The 16,154-nt window shown below is 37.1% G+C and overlaps 1 protein-coding gene across 5 annotated transcripts in view; it reads left to right on the forward strand.

The window, feature by feature from the left end:
* LOC123874986 (bifunctional glutamate/proline--tRNA ligase) overlaps positions 1-16,154 on the forward strand; it is a 34,110-nt gene that overhangs the window by 12,617 nt on the left and 5,339 nt on the right. Inside the window, exons 14-26 of one of the 5 annotated variants that reach the window (XM_045920587.1) lie at positions 5,009-5,215; positions 5,883-6,086; positions 6,827-7,027; positions 7,190-7,378; positions 8,203-8,400; positions 9,739-9,888; positions 10,458-10,562; positions 10,964-11,047; positions 11,876-12,002; positions 12,419-12,567; positions 13,009-13,133; positions 13,506-13,581; positions 13,919-14,036. In XM_045920587.1, coding sequence (XP_045776543.1) covers positions 5,009-5,215; positions 5,883-6,086; positions 6,827-7,027; positions 7,190-7,378; positions 8,203-8,400; positions 9,739-9,888; positions 10,458-10,562; positions 10,964-11,047; positions 11,876-12,002; positions 12,419-12,567; positions 13,009-13,133; positions 13,506-13,581; positions 13,919-14,036 — 1,933 coding nt within the window. Of the gene's footprint in view, positions 1-5,008; positions 5,216-5,882; positions 6,087-6,826; positions 7,028-7,189; positions 7,379-8,202; positions 8,401-9,738; positions 9,889-10,457; positions 10,563-10,963; positions 11,048-11,875; positions 12,003-12,418; positions 12,568-13,008; positions 13,210-13,505; positions 13,582-13,918; positions 14,037-16,154 lie in introns of all 5 variants that reach the window. The other 4 variants (XM_045920586.1, XM_045920588.1, XM_045920589.1 and 1 more) reach the window with 4 other exon arrangements.

The following is a 16,154-nucleotide window of genomic DNA, read 5'->3' on the forward strand; positions in this document are numbered from 1 at the left end:
CTGATTGACAACTTAGGCGGGAGCATGAGGCAAGAGTGAAGCTCGCCCGACTATGACATAAGTAGGTGTAGGAGGTACACGTGTAGAAACAAAAATATTTTTTTCCTTTGTAATGGTTTTGGGAGTCGGTTTTTAGGGTTCCGTACCTCAAAAAGAAAAACGGAACACTTATAGGATCACTTTGTTGTGTCTGTCGGGTTTTTCAAGAAAACTTTATAACTAGGGAACTTCCTGTTGACCTACGAGTAAAATGATGAAAGGCAGGCAGGTAGGTCTTATAGTACAAGTAAAGGAAAAAAATCCGGAAACCGTGAATTTCATCACAAAAAAAAAAAATCTTTTTTCACGGTACGGAATCCGAAAAATTTCTTGTACCACGATGGTACTGATTAACTATTTGAACCTCTGTGTCTCAGAAAATCATTGTGAATTTTAGTGCTTAACGTAGTTAGATATTATGTTATCAAAAAGAAAATCATAATAAATATGCACAGGTATATATATTTTTACAAATACGGCTAAGCTAAACACACGCTATTTAAATGTCTTGATTTATTTTTCCTAATCCAACAAATTAATTAATAAACTTTTCAGCCCGCTCGTTTATCGTACTGACTACCTACTGAGATAACAACCAGGCTAACTTGTTAAATATCACTATAAAGTTCCTGCTTTATATCGATTACATTAAAATTTAACACAGAGTAGTCCATGTCCATATCATTTTTTTCTAATTTTGTTATTACTGCGTCAATTTCATTATTCGTTTTTTCGTTAACAACACTTTTTTGATCTTCTCTTGGCCAATAATTTGGTTGACTTATAATATTGTTATTTGTTTCTGGAGGCTCTGATTTTATCACACATTTTCGTTTGCTCACTGATTCAACTTGCTGATGGGTGGATTGTTCTTCTTTTATCAGGGTAGCTTTGTTGGATAGTTTTGATTCGTCACTATCACGTCTATTTTTTGCTCTATTACTTTTATTTTCCAGTGGTTCTGATTTTATCTTCTTTTTTGGGGTCGCTATTTTGGAATTAGCTGCAGTATTTAGCTGACTGGGGTGCTCAACTTCATCTATCTCTAAACATGCTTTGCGCTTTAGACTTTGTCCTGGTTCGTATGTTAGTCTACGTTTTACTACATTTACATCGCTGACTCCATCATGTTTAGTTTCAAAAGGAACTGTGTTTATTTTTTGTTCAGTCATATCCTCTGTTTCCATAGCTTTAAGGACTAAAGTATCAAGAGAATTTAGCGATGGCTTTCTTGATGCTTGTACAGTACCCATCTGTTTGGGTAACTTCTTGCCCATTAAGTTCCTTTGTCTGGGATACAGTTTCCATTCTTTATCAGCTGAATCCTTCATTCTCTGAAAATATCAAAAAGGCTTAATTACATATACGTTTGTTAGTAGACATTCCTGCATTGTTTCTACAATGAACATATGTGCCCATTTGCATTAAGTATAAAAATTAATGAATCTTTGTTTGTCTCTTATGCGTTCCTACTAGTATACCATTCATCTGATTGTGATGGAACTTTGAACAGTATCTATAGGTGGAACTTTCGGGAAGGTTACTAACATAGTAGGTACCGTCAACGTACAATTGTAGCATGCGAGTGGTTCATACAAAGTGGTGTTGTAGATTACAATGCATGCCGTGCATTAACTAGTAGTATGCTAGTAAATAAAACAATTCTTACCTTTCTAGTGGACTCCATTAAGGCATCAATTTCATCGTCCGTCCAGGAACTTGGAGTTCCTGAACTTATATCATCGTACTGTAAACCATCACATTCATCATCGCTAATTGTAGTTAAAGGAATTGTTGCTGTCCTTTTTTTTGACTTGTGGTTTTTGAGTTTCTAAAACAAAACATGAAATTATCAAAATAAAAAATCTTACCCCTAAAGTAACAAATAATTTCTATCCTGGATGATTGCTAGCAGCAGCGAGGACAGCAAGTAAGAGGAGCGACATGCAAACTTTGTCCGAAGTCCGCCTCTCAGGCTCGTATAAGTCGTGTAGGTATTCACTAGCGTAAATAACTTTTGGATGTTCATCATCATCATCATCATCATCATCATCATCAGCCCGTTGATGTCCACTGCTGGACATAGGCCTTCCCCAAAGAGCGCCACCACACCCGGTCCTCAGCCTTCCTCACCCAGCCACTTCCCGCCAGCCGCTTAATATCATCGGCCCATCGTGCTGGAGGGCGTCCCACACTACGTTTGCTTAAACGCGGTCTCCACTCAAGGACTTTTGGATGTTACTGACCACCTATTCTATAACTATTGAATCCTAAAAAACAACTAGGATAGATTGACTTGCCATTACGGTTACAGTAATTGTGAACATCGTGTAGGCACACAGAATACACTAGTCAAGTTACAAAAAGACAAAAATCTTATGCGTCTCTATTTCATCCCGAATTCCGACAAATTCAAGAGACGAAGGGGAATGTCATCACGATTCAATTCACCACCCATATTATCACACTAATATTATAAAGGCGAAAGTTTGTATGTGTGTGTGTGTGTGTGTGTGTGTGTGTATGTTTGTTACTCCTTCACGCAAAAACTACTGGACGGATTGGGCTGAAATTTAGAATGGAGATAGATTATAACCTGGATTAGCACATAGGCTACTTTTTATCCCGGAAAATCAAAGAGTTCCCACGGGAATTTTAAAAAACCTACATCCACGCGAACGAAGTCGCGGGTATCAGCTAGTTATGATATAAATGCGAAAATGTGTTTGATATTTGGTTTATTGGTTTTTCCTTCAATTACGTCGCATCGGAGCAACGGATTGACCTGTTTTTTTCCATGGGTCTAGTTAAAGACATGGAGAGTGATCTATGCTAACTACTTTTTATCTCGAAAAATCAAAGAGTCCCCAAAACCTTAATCTAAGCGGATGAAGTCGCGGGCAACAGTTAGTTCTGAATGAAAAAGAGTAGGTAGATAGGTACATGTTTTACTAACGTGGCACTCCTTTGTTTTATGTTGAATATGTCTTCGACATTTTTCTCTCAAGCACCGAGGCACTATCCTATCTTTCAACTGTGCCCGGAAGATCGGGTAGTCCTCATTTTGAATAACCCTTCTGTTCACTTCTTTCACAGGCTGAGTATTAGACTGGATTTTGATTATTAAACTTTCCTTGCGTCTTTTCAATGTCCATGCCCGACTAAGAAAGAGAGTTTCTCTCGTGTCTTTATACTGAAGTATTACTTTCCTTGTACTCTTCTTATTTTTACGTGTTTTATCTTTATTATTCATTGGGAATACCTTTTATTGTAAACTTATTTCAAAATGATTTTGAGCTAAACAACGACGTGCGACACTGTTCAATACTCCGGTTAGCAATATGACAACAAACTCAAGACTACCCTCTTACGAAAAAATAAAGTAGGTAAGTAGGTACCTACCTAGCTACCGCTGCTATTTACTTGTTGACGAATGGTTATGGATTAACATTAGTTTCTTTGGTAGGTACCTATATAAAGAATGTTAACTACAAAGAGAATATAATCACTAGTTAACTACATATACCTAGCTGTAAGCAAATTGTATACTGTGTATAAATATAAGTATATTTACATACCTAGAAACTGGATCAGTACCATATTATGAGTTATAAGTATAACTGTGATACAACTGTATTCACAGTCACTGTTGTATTTTTTACAAACTACACAATAATTTCATAATTTCCATGTAGTTAAATATCACTTCAAAAGATTTAACAAATGTTTGAGAAATGTCATTCATATTCTAAATCAAAAGTTACAATCATGTGACAAGAGTAACAATCCTCTAAAATCTGTGAATTGAACCTCAAAATGAAATTTCAAGTCAAGAAATCACAATTTATATAGGTACCTATCTATATCACAGTTTTATGAAACTGTGCCTATGAAAGTACTTACGTAGGTACTGCAAGTTATATGTACCTATGCTTAGAAATTATGAATGTAAATAAAATGGAAACTAAACGGTAAACCTATACCTAGAATAGACCTATAACTACCATATTTGCGAATTACGAGCAGTTTACAAACTAAGACAGTTGTTCTCTGATTATTACTACGAGTATAAGAGCCTCAATAGCTCAACGGTTGAGGAGCGAACTGAATCCCGAAAGGTCGGCGGTTCAAACCCCATCCCTTGCACTATTGTCGTACCTATACTCCGAGCACAAGCTTTACGCTTAGTTGGAGTTAAAAGGGGAATATCAGTCATGATTATAATATTTTAAAATTTTATAATCATGACTGATATTCCCTAATGACTAATATTTTAAAAAAAGTATATAGGCAGATTATGACATTTATAGTTAGGTAGGTAAATACATCACGAACGAACTTTTGCTCAGAACGGAAAGTGAAAGTTCTTCGTAGACACGCGTATCGACCACGTAGCTAATTATTTAGTTTTAAAATTTCATTGTTGTCTTTCAGACGCTCGCGTTCTCTTAAGAGTTAAGAGTGAAATGAAAAAAAATTGTCCATCATAGCCAACGCCTACAGGTAGTTACCTACTTGTATCACCTATAGGTTTTTAAAGAAATATGTTTAGGTAACGCCCGGGACTTTGTGCATGCGGATTAAGTATATATTTTTTTTCTAATATTTCCCCAAACCGTGGGGATTTTTCTCTATATCCTTTATGAACCTAAATGTAGGTCTCACCACATTGTATTATTATTTAAAAATTGTTATTATTTTTTCTGCGATCTTATGTGATGGTAAGTGGTATTGCAATGTAAAATGAAAGCTAACTATCCCAGAATGGGTACGGTAGTTATTATTAACTAGCCAAAGAAAATCAGAGACAATTTAGAAATTATTATTAATTTCCAAATCGTCAGTGCTGGGAGTTTCATTAAGTAGGTATTTCGAATTCAGTATTATTTCATTTCAAACAGGAGACCTCCCACAGAAAGACTATATCAATGTTGTATAGTATTTAATTCCTAATGTGTCTTTTTTGCAGTCAAAACCAGTTCAATCGACGCTAGCCAAGGACATAGTGGTCGCGCCTCCGACCGTTAGCGACTCGACCAAGCTAAATGACGAAATTGTCAAACAGGGTGACTTAGTTCGGTCACTCAAGTCCGCCAAGGCTGAAAAGGCCAAGGTGGATATAGCAGTCAAACAGCTGTTGGAACTCAAAGCCAAGTATAAAGCAGAGACGGGCCAGGTCAGTATATTTTGTGGTTCCTATAATCTAACCTTGGTTTGCATTAATGTATGAGAAAGCTATTTTTAACGTTTTTTTCGTCAATCATAATTTTTTTATTTTAATCTGCTGATATGAAGTTGTATTATAAAAATCTCATAAGAACTCTTTGATTTTCCGGGATAAAAAATAGCGTCTGTCTCGCCCTGTAGTCTATACTTCGTCAAACTCGGTTATGCGGTTGAGCCGTGAAAAGCTAGGAGACAGACTGACACACTTTCACATTATTTTGTAGTGCTAGACGTTCCCACAACTTCCGCGTGAATTAAGGGTTTTTTTTTAAAAATCACATAATATTCTGTGATTTTGCGATGTATAAAGTAGCCATCTAAGTATGTGTCCGAGATGCAAATTAGGCAGGTAACTCTGTACCTGTACCACCAAGTGGTATCTGGAAGCGCCACCCCTTAAATTTCTATGCTCTTTACCAATTTTTATCAAACTTGTTAAAGCAGATGGGCCGTGAAAAGCGACCAAACAGACATTATAGAATTGATAATAATGGGTACCTACTATAAAAACATACCTTTACTTTACCTTCCGTAAAAATTGTATTATTAGCGACTATCATAAACAAAGAATCAAAAACCTTTTTGGATGTGGGGAAAAAAATGTTGGATTTCATCAGGACTGGAAACCAGGCGCTGCTGCTCCGGCTCCAGTATCAGTCCCTGCATCAGGAAATGACGCTTCAACGCTAAACGCTGAAATCACCAAGCAAGGTGACTTGGTCCGCTCGCTTAAGGGGGCGAAGGCTGAAAAGGCTAAAGTTGACGAGGCAGTCAAAACCTTATTGGAATTGAAAAATAAATATAAAGCAGCTACTGGTCAGGTAAATTTTATACAGATTATTTAATATCATTCTACTAAGAGCTACAGACTAAGTACCTATATTAATAATTTCCAAAAAGTACCTAGGTATCAAAAATATCAAATTAATCAAAATCTACAATGAATTTCAAAAACTATCAGATTTTGAGATTTCTGGCAGACTCGCGCGGTTTTATTGCTGCCAATTCAATTTTCATCAGCTCCCAAACTTCAACTCGAAACTACAACTATTTAGTTGCCAAAAAAGTGTAGTGCTGATCGCTTTGAATTAAATGTGACCATAGACGGTATTTAACAGTACCCACGCTATTATTGGCTTTATAAGGTCATCCTTTACTAACTAGCTATCAGTCTGAATTTTTTGCTGCTCGTCATAATTTTATGTATTGCGATGTATTTGTTGCACGATTAGGTAATTAGTGATACAAAAAATTGTTAAATTCTTATACAATGTCACAAAATTACAGGGAAAGGTTATTTAAAGCGTGCAGTTAAATATCTTTGTTATTCTACAATCTACATTATTATATAAAGATTGTTTGTAGGGGTTTAATCTCTGGAACTATTGAACCGATTTTAAAAATTCTTTCACCAATAAAAAGCTTCATTATTCCTGACATAAGCTTTATTTTATTTAAAAAAAATAGAAATCCCTACGAAAATTTTAATAAGCTACCAGTGCGAAGTTAGGGCGGGTCGCTAGTATATTATAATTGTTGTAAAGATTTTTCTTCTGAATAGGATTGGAAACCAGGTGTAGTTGCGGCTCCAGTAGCAGCCCCTGCATCAGGAAATGACGCTTCAACGCTAAACACTGAGATCACCAAACAAGGTGATTTGGTCCGCTCGCTGAAGGCGGCGAAGGCTGACAAGTCCAAAGTTGACGAGGCAGTCAAAACCTTATTGGAATTGAAAAATAAATATAAAGCAGCTACTGGTCAGGTAATTTTATACACTATAACTTTTATATAGATTTTGCTGTCATATGATTCCTCTTATTTTATTTTCAAAAAAAAAATAGAAATCCCTACGAAAATTTTAATAAGCTACCAGTGCGAAGCTAGGGCGGATCGCTAGTATATAAAAGATTTTTTTTCTGAATAGGATTGGAAACCAGGTGTTCTTCCGGCTCCAGCATCAGGAAATGATGCTTCGACGCTAAATACTGAGATCACCAAGCAAGGTGACTTGGTCCGCTCCTTGAAGGCAGCAAAAGCTGAAAAGGCCAAAGTTGACGAGGCAGTGAAAACCTTATTGGAATTGAAAAATAAATATAAAGCAGCTACTGGTCAGGTACTTATGTCTTCCCCTTATTATGTCATTATAACTAACTAGCCGATGCCCGCGACTTCGCCCGCGTGGATTTAGGTTTTTTGAAATCCCGCGGGAACTCTTTGATTTTCCGGGATAAAAAGTAGCCTATGTGCTAATCCAGGATATCTCCATTCTCAATTTCAGCCAAATCTGTCTAGTAGTTTTTGTGTGAAGGAGTAACAAACATACACACACACACACACAAACTTTCGCCTTTATAATATTAGTGTGATTAGTGTGATAGTGTGAAGTGTGATATCTATTACCTATTTAAATATAAATATCTTATGGCTGGACTCACGTAATAAGTCGGAGTTTCATATTAGTTAGAAAAAATCACGTCATTCGTAGCTCCGATGCGGCATGCTTGAAGGACAAACCAAAACACAAACACACTTTCATATAATAAAAAACTTATTTATAATATAAGCAGTGATACGATGATATAATTTATTGGCGTCGAATTATTGTCTTTCTCTAATTTTTCTCCATAAGTATCTGCATCTTTTTCTTTTTTATATTGCTAAAAAAGGATGGGTGATGAATTTTAAAAAGTCTCTATGCTAATCTATAGTCCGCGACAGGTTGAGATGGAAATCGGGGTATGAGGCGGGGCGTTCCCTCCCCGATCGCCATTTCAACCTGTCGCTTACTTTAGGTACGACTAAAGTCACGAAGTTTGACAGTTTTAATTTAAATTAAGTTTGTCTCTCCTTTTCTTACTATATTGGTAAGAAAAAGATGCGAATACTCTATTTAGTTGCAATCAGAATCAGTGCCAATAACTTCACTAACGTATCTAGGATTGGAAACCAGTCGCTACACCAGTTCCCGTTGTTACATCAAAATCGGACGATCCAGCGATGTTAGACCAAGAGATCACTAAACAAGGCGACCTAGTTCGCTCCCTTAAAGCAAGCAAAGCTGAAAAGGCAAAAATAGACGAGGCAGTTAAGGTTCTTCTAGAACTTAAGACCAAATATAAGGCAGCTTCCGGTCAGGTAAGATTTTGTATGTAATTTAATTTTAATTAGTTTATTTCCACGATTATTTACAAATAATCAAGGTCCACTTTGTTAATTTGGCCTCAAAAAAGGAGACTGGGAAGTGAATAGTGGCTGCCTTCCATGAGGAAGTACATGAGTGTTTGTTTGAAATTACTAAACATTCGTATTATAATACTAATAGACGTATTTAAATATTGAAATATGTATCGACTTAACGACTTTACGTAATTAAGTTCGGCTGGGTAAACAATAAACATCCCAATTGTACCTATAACTTAATGCACTTGTACCAATATGACGTAACTACTTACGTTGCTTAGCTACATTTATTTTTAACCCCCGACCCAAAAAGAGGGGTGTTATAAGTTTGACGTGTGTATCTGTGTATCTGTCTGTGGCATCGTAGCGCCTGAACTAATGAACCGATTTTAATTTAGTTTTTTTTTTGTTTGAAAGGTGGTATGATCGAGAGTGTTCTTAGCTATAATCCAAGAAAATCGGTTCAGCCGTTTGAAAGTTATCAGCTCTTTTCTAGTTACTGTAACCTTCACTTGTCGGGGGTGTTATAAATTTTAATTTACACTTGTTATAAGCAGAGAACACCTTTTTACAAAATTATGGTGTTTTTGTTACTGTTAAAAATAGTAAGTAGGTACAGTACGCGAATAGAAAATATAGATTGGGATGGCAATCGGAGTCGGGACGCCCTGCACACCCGCACAACCCTCGCGCTACGATGCGGGATAGCGCGGGAGTTGTTCCCCCGCCTCATAATGTTTTTGAGTCTTGAAGATTGCCATAAGGTTTACGACGATCGTACTCTTACGGTCTACTCATAGTACCTACTCTCTAAGGCACGCTCTATACATAGTTTTTAGGGTTCCGTATATCAAAAGGAGAAAAGGAACCCTTATAGGATCACTTCGTTGTCTGTCTGTCTGTCCGTCTGTCGTGTCAACGTTGACCTAAAATCATGTAATTTGGCAGTTAGGTAGGCCTTATAGCACAAGTAAAGAAAAAAGTTCGAATACCGTGAATTTGTGGTTACATCACAAAAAAAAATGTGATCATTAACAAATAATTAATTAGAAATTTCAATTTTCTAAGTAAGATATCTATATAAAGTGAAGTATCATATGAAAAGGCTTTACCTATACATTCTAAAACAGTTTTTTATTTATTTTTATGCACAACAGTTTTTGATTTATCATGCAAAATGTCGAAAAAATACCCGAAGTACGAAACCCTCGGTGCACGAGTCTGACTCGCACTTGATTTGCAATTATTATACTTTATGGTTTGTTTATGTTTAATTTGTATTTATTTCAACAGGATTGGAAGCCAAGCGCAGCGCCGGTAGCGAAAGTTCAAATGACTGACGACGCGAAAGTGGATGAAGTTTTGTCGCAAATAACGGCGCAGGGCGATAAAGTGCGCAAACTAAAATCAGAGAAGGCCGAAAAGGGTGTCGTTGATGTTGAGGTTAGTGCGGACATAATATTTATGTGTCTTTACCATACCAGCAGCAAGTTGAGACGGTAATGACAAAGTGAACCAAAATAAGAGAGCTCACGGCCTGATCCTGAATCGACATATGTTAAATATTAGAAATTTCACCACTAGGGGTGACATGAAATCAAAGATTAAAAAATATTATCCTCATTTAAAACGCTGCCACGATCTCACAATGGCCCATGTCACACACCTAGCCGCTTCATAGCCTAAGTACATTTTAATAACTATCATGAACTGTATAGCAGTGGGCAGCCCTTGCTGTCACTGGCCACTGGAGTTATAGATGTTCTATTTCACAATAACCACTCAGCCTTGGTTGTAGTAATGAGTGTACCAATAAGCATTAACGCTTTTGTGTGCGTAACGTAAACTTGAGAGGTTTTGGCCGTGAATAGTTATAGTTACCAACTTACCGGCAAAGACATACCATTAAGTGATTTAGCTTTCAAGCGTTTCAGCGAAGATGTGTGGAAAAACTAGTGTTTAATATAAACATAAGAATAAGAGATTTTTTATAAGTGTAAATATTATTTTAGGTGACCAATCTATTGAACCTTAAGGCACAGTACAAGGCTTTAACTGGCACTGAATATACACCTAAGGCAACACCGCCTCAAGATTCGAAAAAGAAAAACGATAAGGTAATTCAAAATTATTCTTTTGTTTTCAGTGGTACATACGAAAACATGTTGTTTATATTTTGAACTAGCTGATACCCGCGACTTCGTTCGCGTGGATGTAGGTTTTTTAAAATTCCCGTGGGAATTCTTTGATTTTCCGGGATAAAAAGTAGCCTATGTGCTAATCCAGGGTATAATCTATCTCCATTCTAAATTTCAGCCCAATCCGTCCAGTAGTTTTTGTGTGAAGGAGTAACAAACATACACACACACACACATACACACACACACACACATACAAACTTTCTCCTTTATAATATTAGTGTGATTCATTTCTAGTCTTGTTGCATGCCTTTTCAAAAAATTTAGATTCGAAGCAAAAGCTGCCTCATAGCTAAATCATTATATTTTTTGTACATTAGAGTTCTGCTAAAGCACCAACAAATCAGAACGGAGAACCTTCGACAGAAGTAAAGCAGCAGCCCAAGCCCAAGAAAGTGGAAAAGGTAATATTATAATGTTTATATATTGTATAATTTGACGATTGTTTCTTGAAGTGAGGCAACATTTCCGGTTATAATTTTTTTTTTTTTTATTTGTACCAGAAAGTTGTAACAATATAAATAAAAGGAAAGAAAAAGTGGACAGGGAAGCACTTATCTCTATAAGAGATCTCTACCAGTGACCCTTGGCAGTGCGAGAGGTTGTAAAGGGAGTAGAATAGGTACAGCAAAGATAGACAGTAATTATGAAGAAAAAAAAAAGTAGATATTATGTTATAATATATACTTACAAATATTTATATATTAAAATAGACTTACATGCGGTAAATAATGCGGTGGTTTCCCAGATCCTTCCGCATACATCTCGTTTAAGAGAACGAGATTTCGACTCTTAGGTTAATTTACAGGTATTATCGGATGTTAGCAATGATAACCAGGACCGACGGCTTAACGTGCTTTCCGAGTTAGTAAGTTAAGGGAAAAATCGCACTTGACCGGTTTTTTTCTGTTCTTAACTCTTTGGTCAAGTAACAAACTATGTAATACAAAACTCTCATTTTTACCCCACTAGGTACGGCAAAGCCAAAAGGAAGAGTTATGATTTTAACAGTCTGTGTATGTAGGTTTGTATTTATATGTGTTCCACCGTAGCGCCTAAACTACTGAGCCTATTTTGATGAATGAGGTGTCCATCGATTCGTTATTATTTTAGTTTCGTTATATTTATATTTTATACGAAAAAAATTGACCTGACGGATGCTACATCCAAAAAAGTGGGAGTCTGAAAAATTTTTTTTTGCTGTTGTATTAGTGATTGTGTGTTTGTACTAGGCTCCAAAACCTCAGAAGCCGGTTAAAGAAGAGACGTCAACAGGTGTGAAGAAGATCACTCGACTGGGACTGGAAGCTAGCAAGGAGACAGATTTGCCAGAATGGTACTCGCAGGTCATCACCAAATGTAAGTGTCTCTAATAACAGAAGTTTTAACTATACTTAGTCTATTTTTAATCCAAGAGACCAAAATGACAACTAGAAATGCTAAACCTTAAAATATTTATACCTAATTTAACTTAAATAGTGTTTGGCAAAAATGGTGTTGTCCTCATGGTTCTTGTTTAGGTTAAAATCGTTAACAAAATATATTTCGTGCAAAATGATTAAAATAAACATACGAAATTTGTAAATACGAGGTTAAACTCTTCGATTTTCTGGGATAGAAACTACTTAGCTTATGTTGTTTCCAGGATGTAAGCTATCTTTCTCATGTAAACAGGTCATATATACGAGTAGATTAGACATACGGAAACACACTTTCTTATTTATAATAAGTACCTATTAGTACGGATTTTTAATTTAATATTTTATTTTTGGCAGCGGAAATGATCGATTACTATGACATATCCGGCTGCTACATCCTGCGGCCGTGGTCCTACAGCATCTGGGACGTGATCCGCAACTTCCTCAGTACGCACTTCAGGAAACTCGGCGTTAAAGACGGATACTTCCCTATATTTGTATCAAAGGTGCGTTTTTCGTTTTGAAATACCTAAGCCTGTGATTTCTGCCAAGTCTGTGATGTCTTACGAGAATAAAACTGGGCTGTAGAATGTAAGCTTATCTCTGAGGTTGAAATCTGTCGCATTTCTGATATTAATAGTTGACTCATCGCGGCTTCGTTTAGGTTTTCTAAATTTATTATTAATTATTATATTGTTATGATGATGCCTGCGACTTCGTTTGCGTAGGTTTAAGGTTTTTGAAAAAATTCCGTGGAAACTCTGTTTTACCGGGATAAAAAATAGCTATTCCCGTCTCTGGCTCAAGCTATATCTGTACTAGATTTCGTGAAAATCGGTTAAATGGATGAACTGTGAATAGCTAGCAGACAGGCAAACAGACACAGTTTCGCAACTTATAATATCAATATGGTAATAATATAAGTATTGATTTTTGTTATAACTCAGGCGGCGCTAGAACGTGAAAAGGACCACATAGCGGACTTTGCGCCCGAAGTAGCTTGGGTGACACATTCGGGCACGTCCGAACTAGCGGAACACATCGCCATCCGCCCCACGTCCGAAACCGTCATGTACCCGGCCTATGCGAAGTGGATTCAGAGCCATCGCGACCTGCCCTATAAGCTCAACCAGTGGAACAATGTTGTGGTATGTACTGTCTCTTTCTAAATAGGCGCTGTAGTATATAGTGAGATGTGTTTGGGCTTGCCTAAACTAATAGAATACATCGCCATCCGACCCACGTCCGAAACCGTCATGTATCCGACCTATGCGAAGTGGATTCAGAGCCATCGCGACTTGCCCTATAAGCTCAACCAGTGGAACAATGTTGTGGTATGTACTGTCTCTTTCTAAATAGGCGCTGTAGTATATAGTGAGATGTGTTTGGGCTTGCCTAAACTAATAGAACACATCGCCATCCGCACCACGTCCGAAACCGTCATGTACCCGGCCTATGCGAAGTGGATCCAGAGCCATCGCGACTTGCCCTATAAGCTCAACCAGTGGAACAACGTCGTGGTATGTCATGTTTCTTTCTAAATAGATGCCATAATACATTTACTATTAGACCCAAAGAATTCAGGCTGGTTGAACTAGCTAAGCATATCGCCTTTCTTCCGAGACTTTCATGTAGCCGGTTCTCGGTTTTATGCGATCTCTTGTGTTCGAAACTTTTCACTCAACCCAAATTGAATGGAATTTTCAATTTTTTTTATTCAAATTTTTCAGCATGGCCAACGTCCTTGCCAACGGCTCAAGGATTACTCATTTTTGACTGTGTTTGTACTTGTCTTGTCCCCATATAATGTGTTACTGTTTATCGACATTGATTGATAAATTCTTTGAATATTACCAGCGATGGGAGTTCAAGCAGCCGCAGCCATTCCTCAGAACTCGCGAGTTCTTATGGCAAGAGGGACACACAGCGTTCCGGACACAAGAGGAGGCTGCCGAGGAAGTACTACAAATTTTGGGTAATTTTTTTTATTTAGCCTAAAGGAGATCATTCTAGCTCCATACATTTTTGGGCCTTTTCTGAAAGTGCCGGCCAACGAAAAAAAATGGTACGGATCGTTAGAACTAGCCATTTGGAGTAATAGTTAATATGGCAGAAAAGTTGTAGGATTGCTCTGAACCAAGTTATACAAGGTCGAAGATTCGTCATTTTCATACATTTTATTGATTTCTAAAAGTGCTGGGAAACATAAAATAATGTTAGATATTGCTAGAACTAATGATTTGAAGCAATTGTCATTATGACCCGAAAGCTGTGGGGCCATTATATGTCGTGTTATACAAGTTATACAAAAAATTAATATTCTTTGTATAATTAATTGCAACCGATTTTATGATTTTGTTACTGTTCTGATTGTTTTATACGAATTTGAATACACGTACAATTATTTTGACTCCCACGAAGTGCTGGATCAGCTGCAATGTGGACAAAATTCGTTTATACATACCTGGATTGTATGCGGCCTTGTAATATTAGGTGATCTCATCCAGCCATCTCCCAAACTTCTGCCACTGGGAATTGGGATATCTCCGGCGAGCTATGTGATGAATGCACCATTTGGTTATACGTACTGTTCACCATAGTAACTACGGGCTTGCTTCAGTCGATAGCTGCCCAAAGCAACCTGCGTCAATTCTTCTGTGAATCTAGGAAAGTCATTGAACGGAGGATGTTGGCTTCCATAGCCTGGAAATGAGCTCTCCTATTATAATTACATATTGTTTGTGATAACAAGTTTTGCTGAACTGTTTTGCTCACTGGCCGTTCATGGATTACGTCAAGAAAATCACGTGCATGCACGTTGTTGTCTATCAGAATATGATAGCCGTTCAGCAATGCTGACAAAATCCTGAAATAATCGATCATGACACTTAATTACCGGTTACAAATCCTAAATAACCCTGAGTAAACAAAAATCTCTTCCAAAGCGGTCGTTAATCATTTACATTATCCAGCAGCCAATGGTAAAAAGTCTAGATTTATTGGCTTCGTCAGTAGTAAGCTGGGTTTTTACTGATGTTTTGTTACTGGCATTTGTGCCACATAACCGCACACCTCAAGAAAGAAAGATTACTTCAGATTGTTTATGGTATCTCTAAAACCATGGACTAAGATAAAAATCCAGTAAAAATCTTCTATATCATTTCAGGTATCATTTAAAATGTAGGCATTGTAAGTTGCTGCAGCGTGTAGATTATTGTTCCATCGCAACAAATGTAAAGGCTTTTAGTGGTTTCGGAACTTGTGGTTAGGGTATGATTTTCACTGAAAAAAGTAATTAGTGCTTTTCTGAAGATATATGTACATGTCTGTATCTGTCTGTACATGCCCTTTATAGATAGCCTTTCTTTCTTGAGGCATGCGGTTATGTGACACAAATGCTAGAAACAAAACATTTAAATGGAACCCAGCTAATTACTGACCAAACCAATAAATCTAAGCTTGTAACCATTTGCCGCTGGATGGTAGAAATGATGAACAATTGCTTTAAAAGAGATTTTCGTTTGCTCAGGATTGATCAGAGTGACCGGGCATTAAGTAACGTGATCGATTATTTCAGGATCGCGGTAACATCGCTAAACAGTTATCATGTTCTGATAGACAATAACGTGTACTACAGACGTGATTTCCTTGACAAAATCCATGAACTGGTTAATGCACAAAACAGTTTAGCAGAACTTGTTATCACACACAATAATTATAATAGCTCATTTCCAGGCTATGGAAGCCGACATCCTCCGTCTCCTCCGACTTTCCTAGATTCACAGAAGAATCGACGCAGGTTAATTTGGGCAGCTATCTACTGAAGCAAGCCCGTAGTTACTATGGTGAACAGTACTTATAACCAAATGGTGCATTCATCACAGAGCTCGCCGGAGATATCACAATTCCCAGTGGCAGAAGTTTGGGAGATAGCTGGATGAGATCACCCAGTATTACAAGGCCGCATACAATCCAGGTATGTATAAACGAATTTTGTCCACATTGCAGCTGATCCAGCACTTCGTGGGAGTCAAAATAATTGTACGTGTATTCAAATTCGTATAAAACAATCAGAACAGTAACAAAATCATAA

Source organism: Maniola jurtina, chromosome 19 (assembly GCF_905333055.1).
Source record: "Maniola jurtina chromosome 19, ilManJurt1.1, whole genome shotgun sequence".
In the NCBI taxonomy this organism is placed as follows: Eukaryota; Metazoa; Arthropoda; class Insecta; order Lepidoptera; family Nymphalidae; genus Maniola; species Maniola jurtina.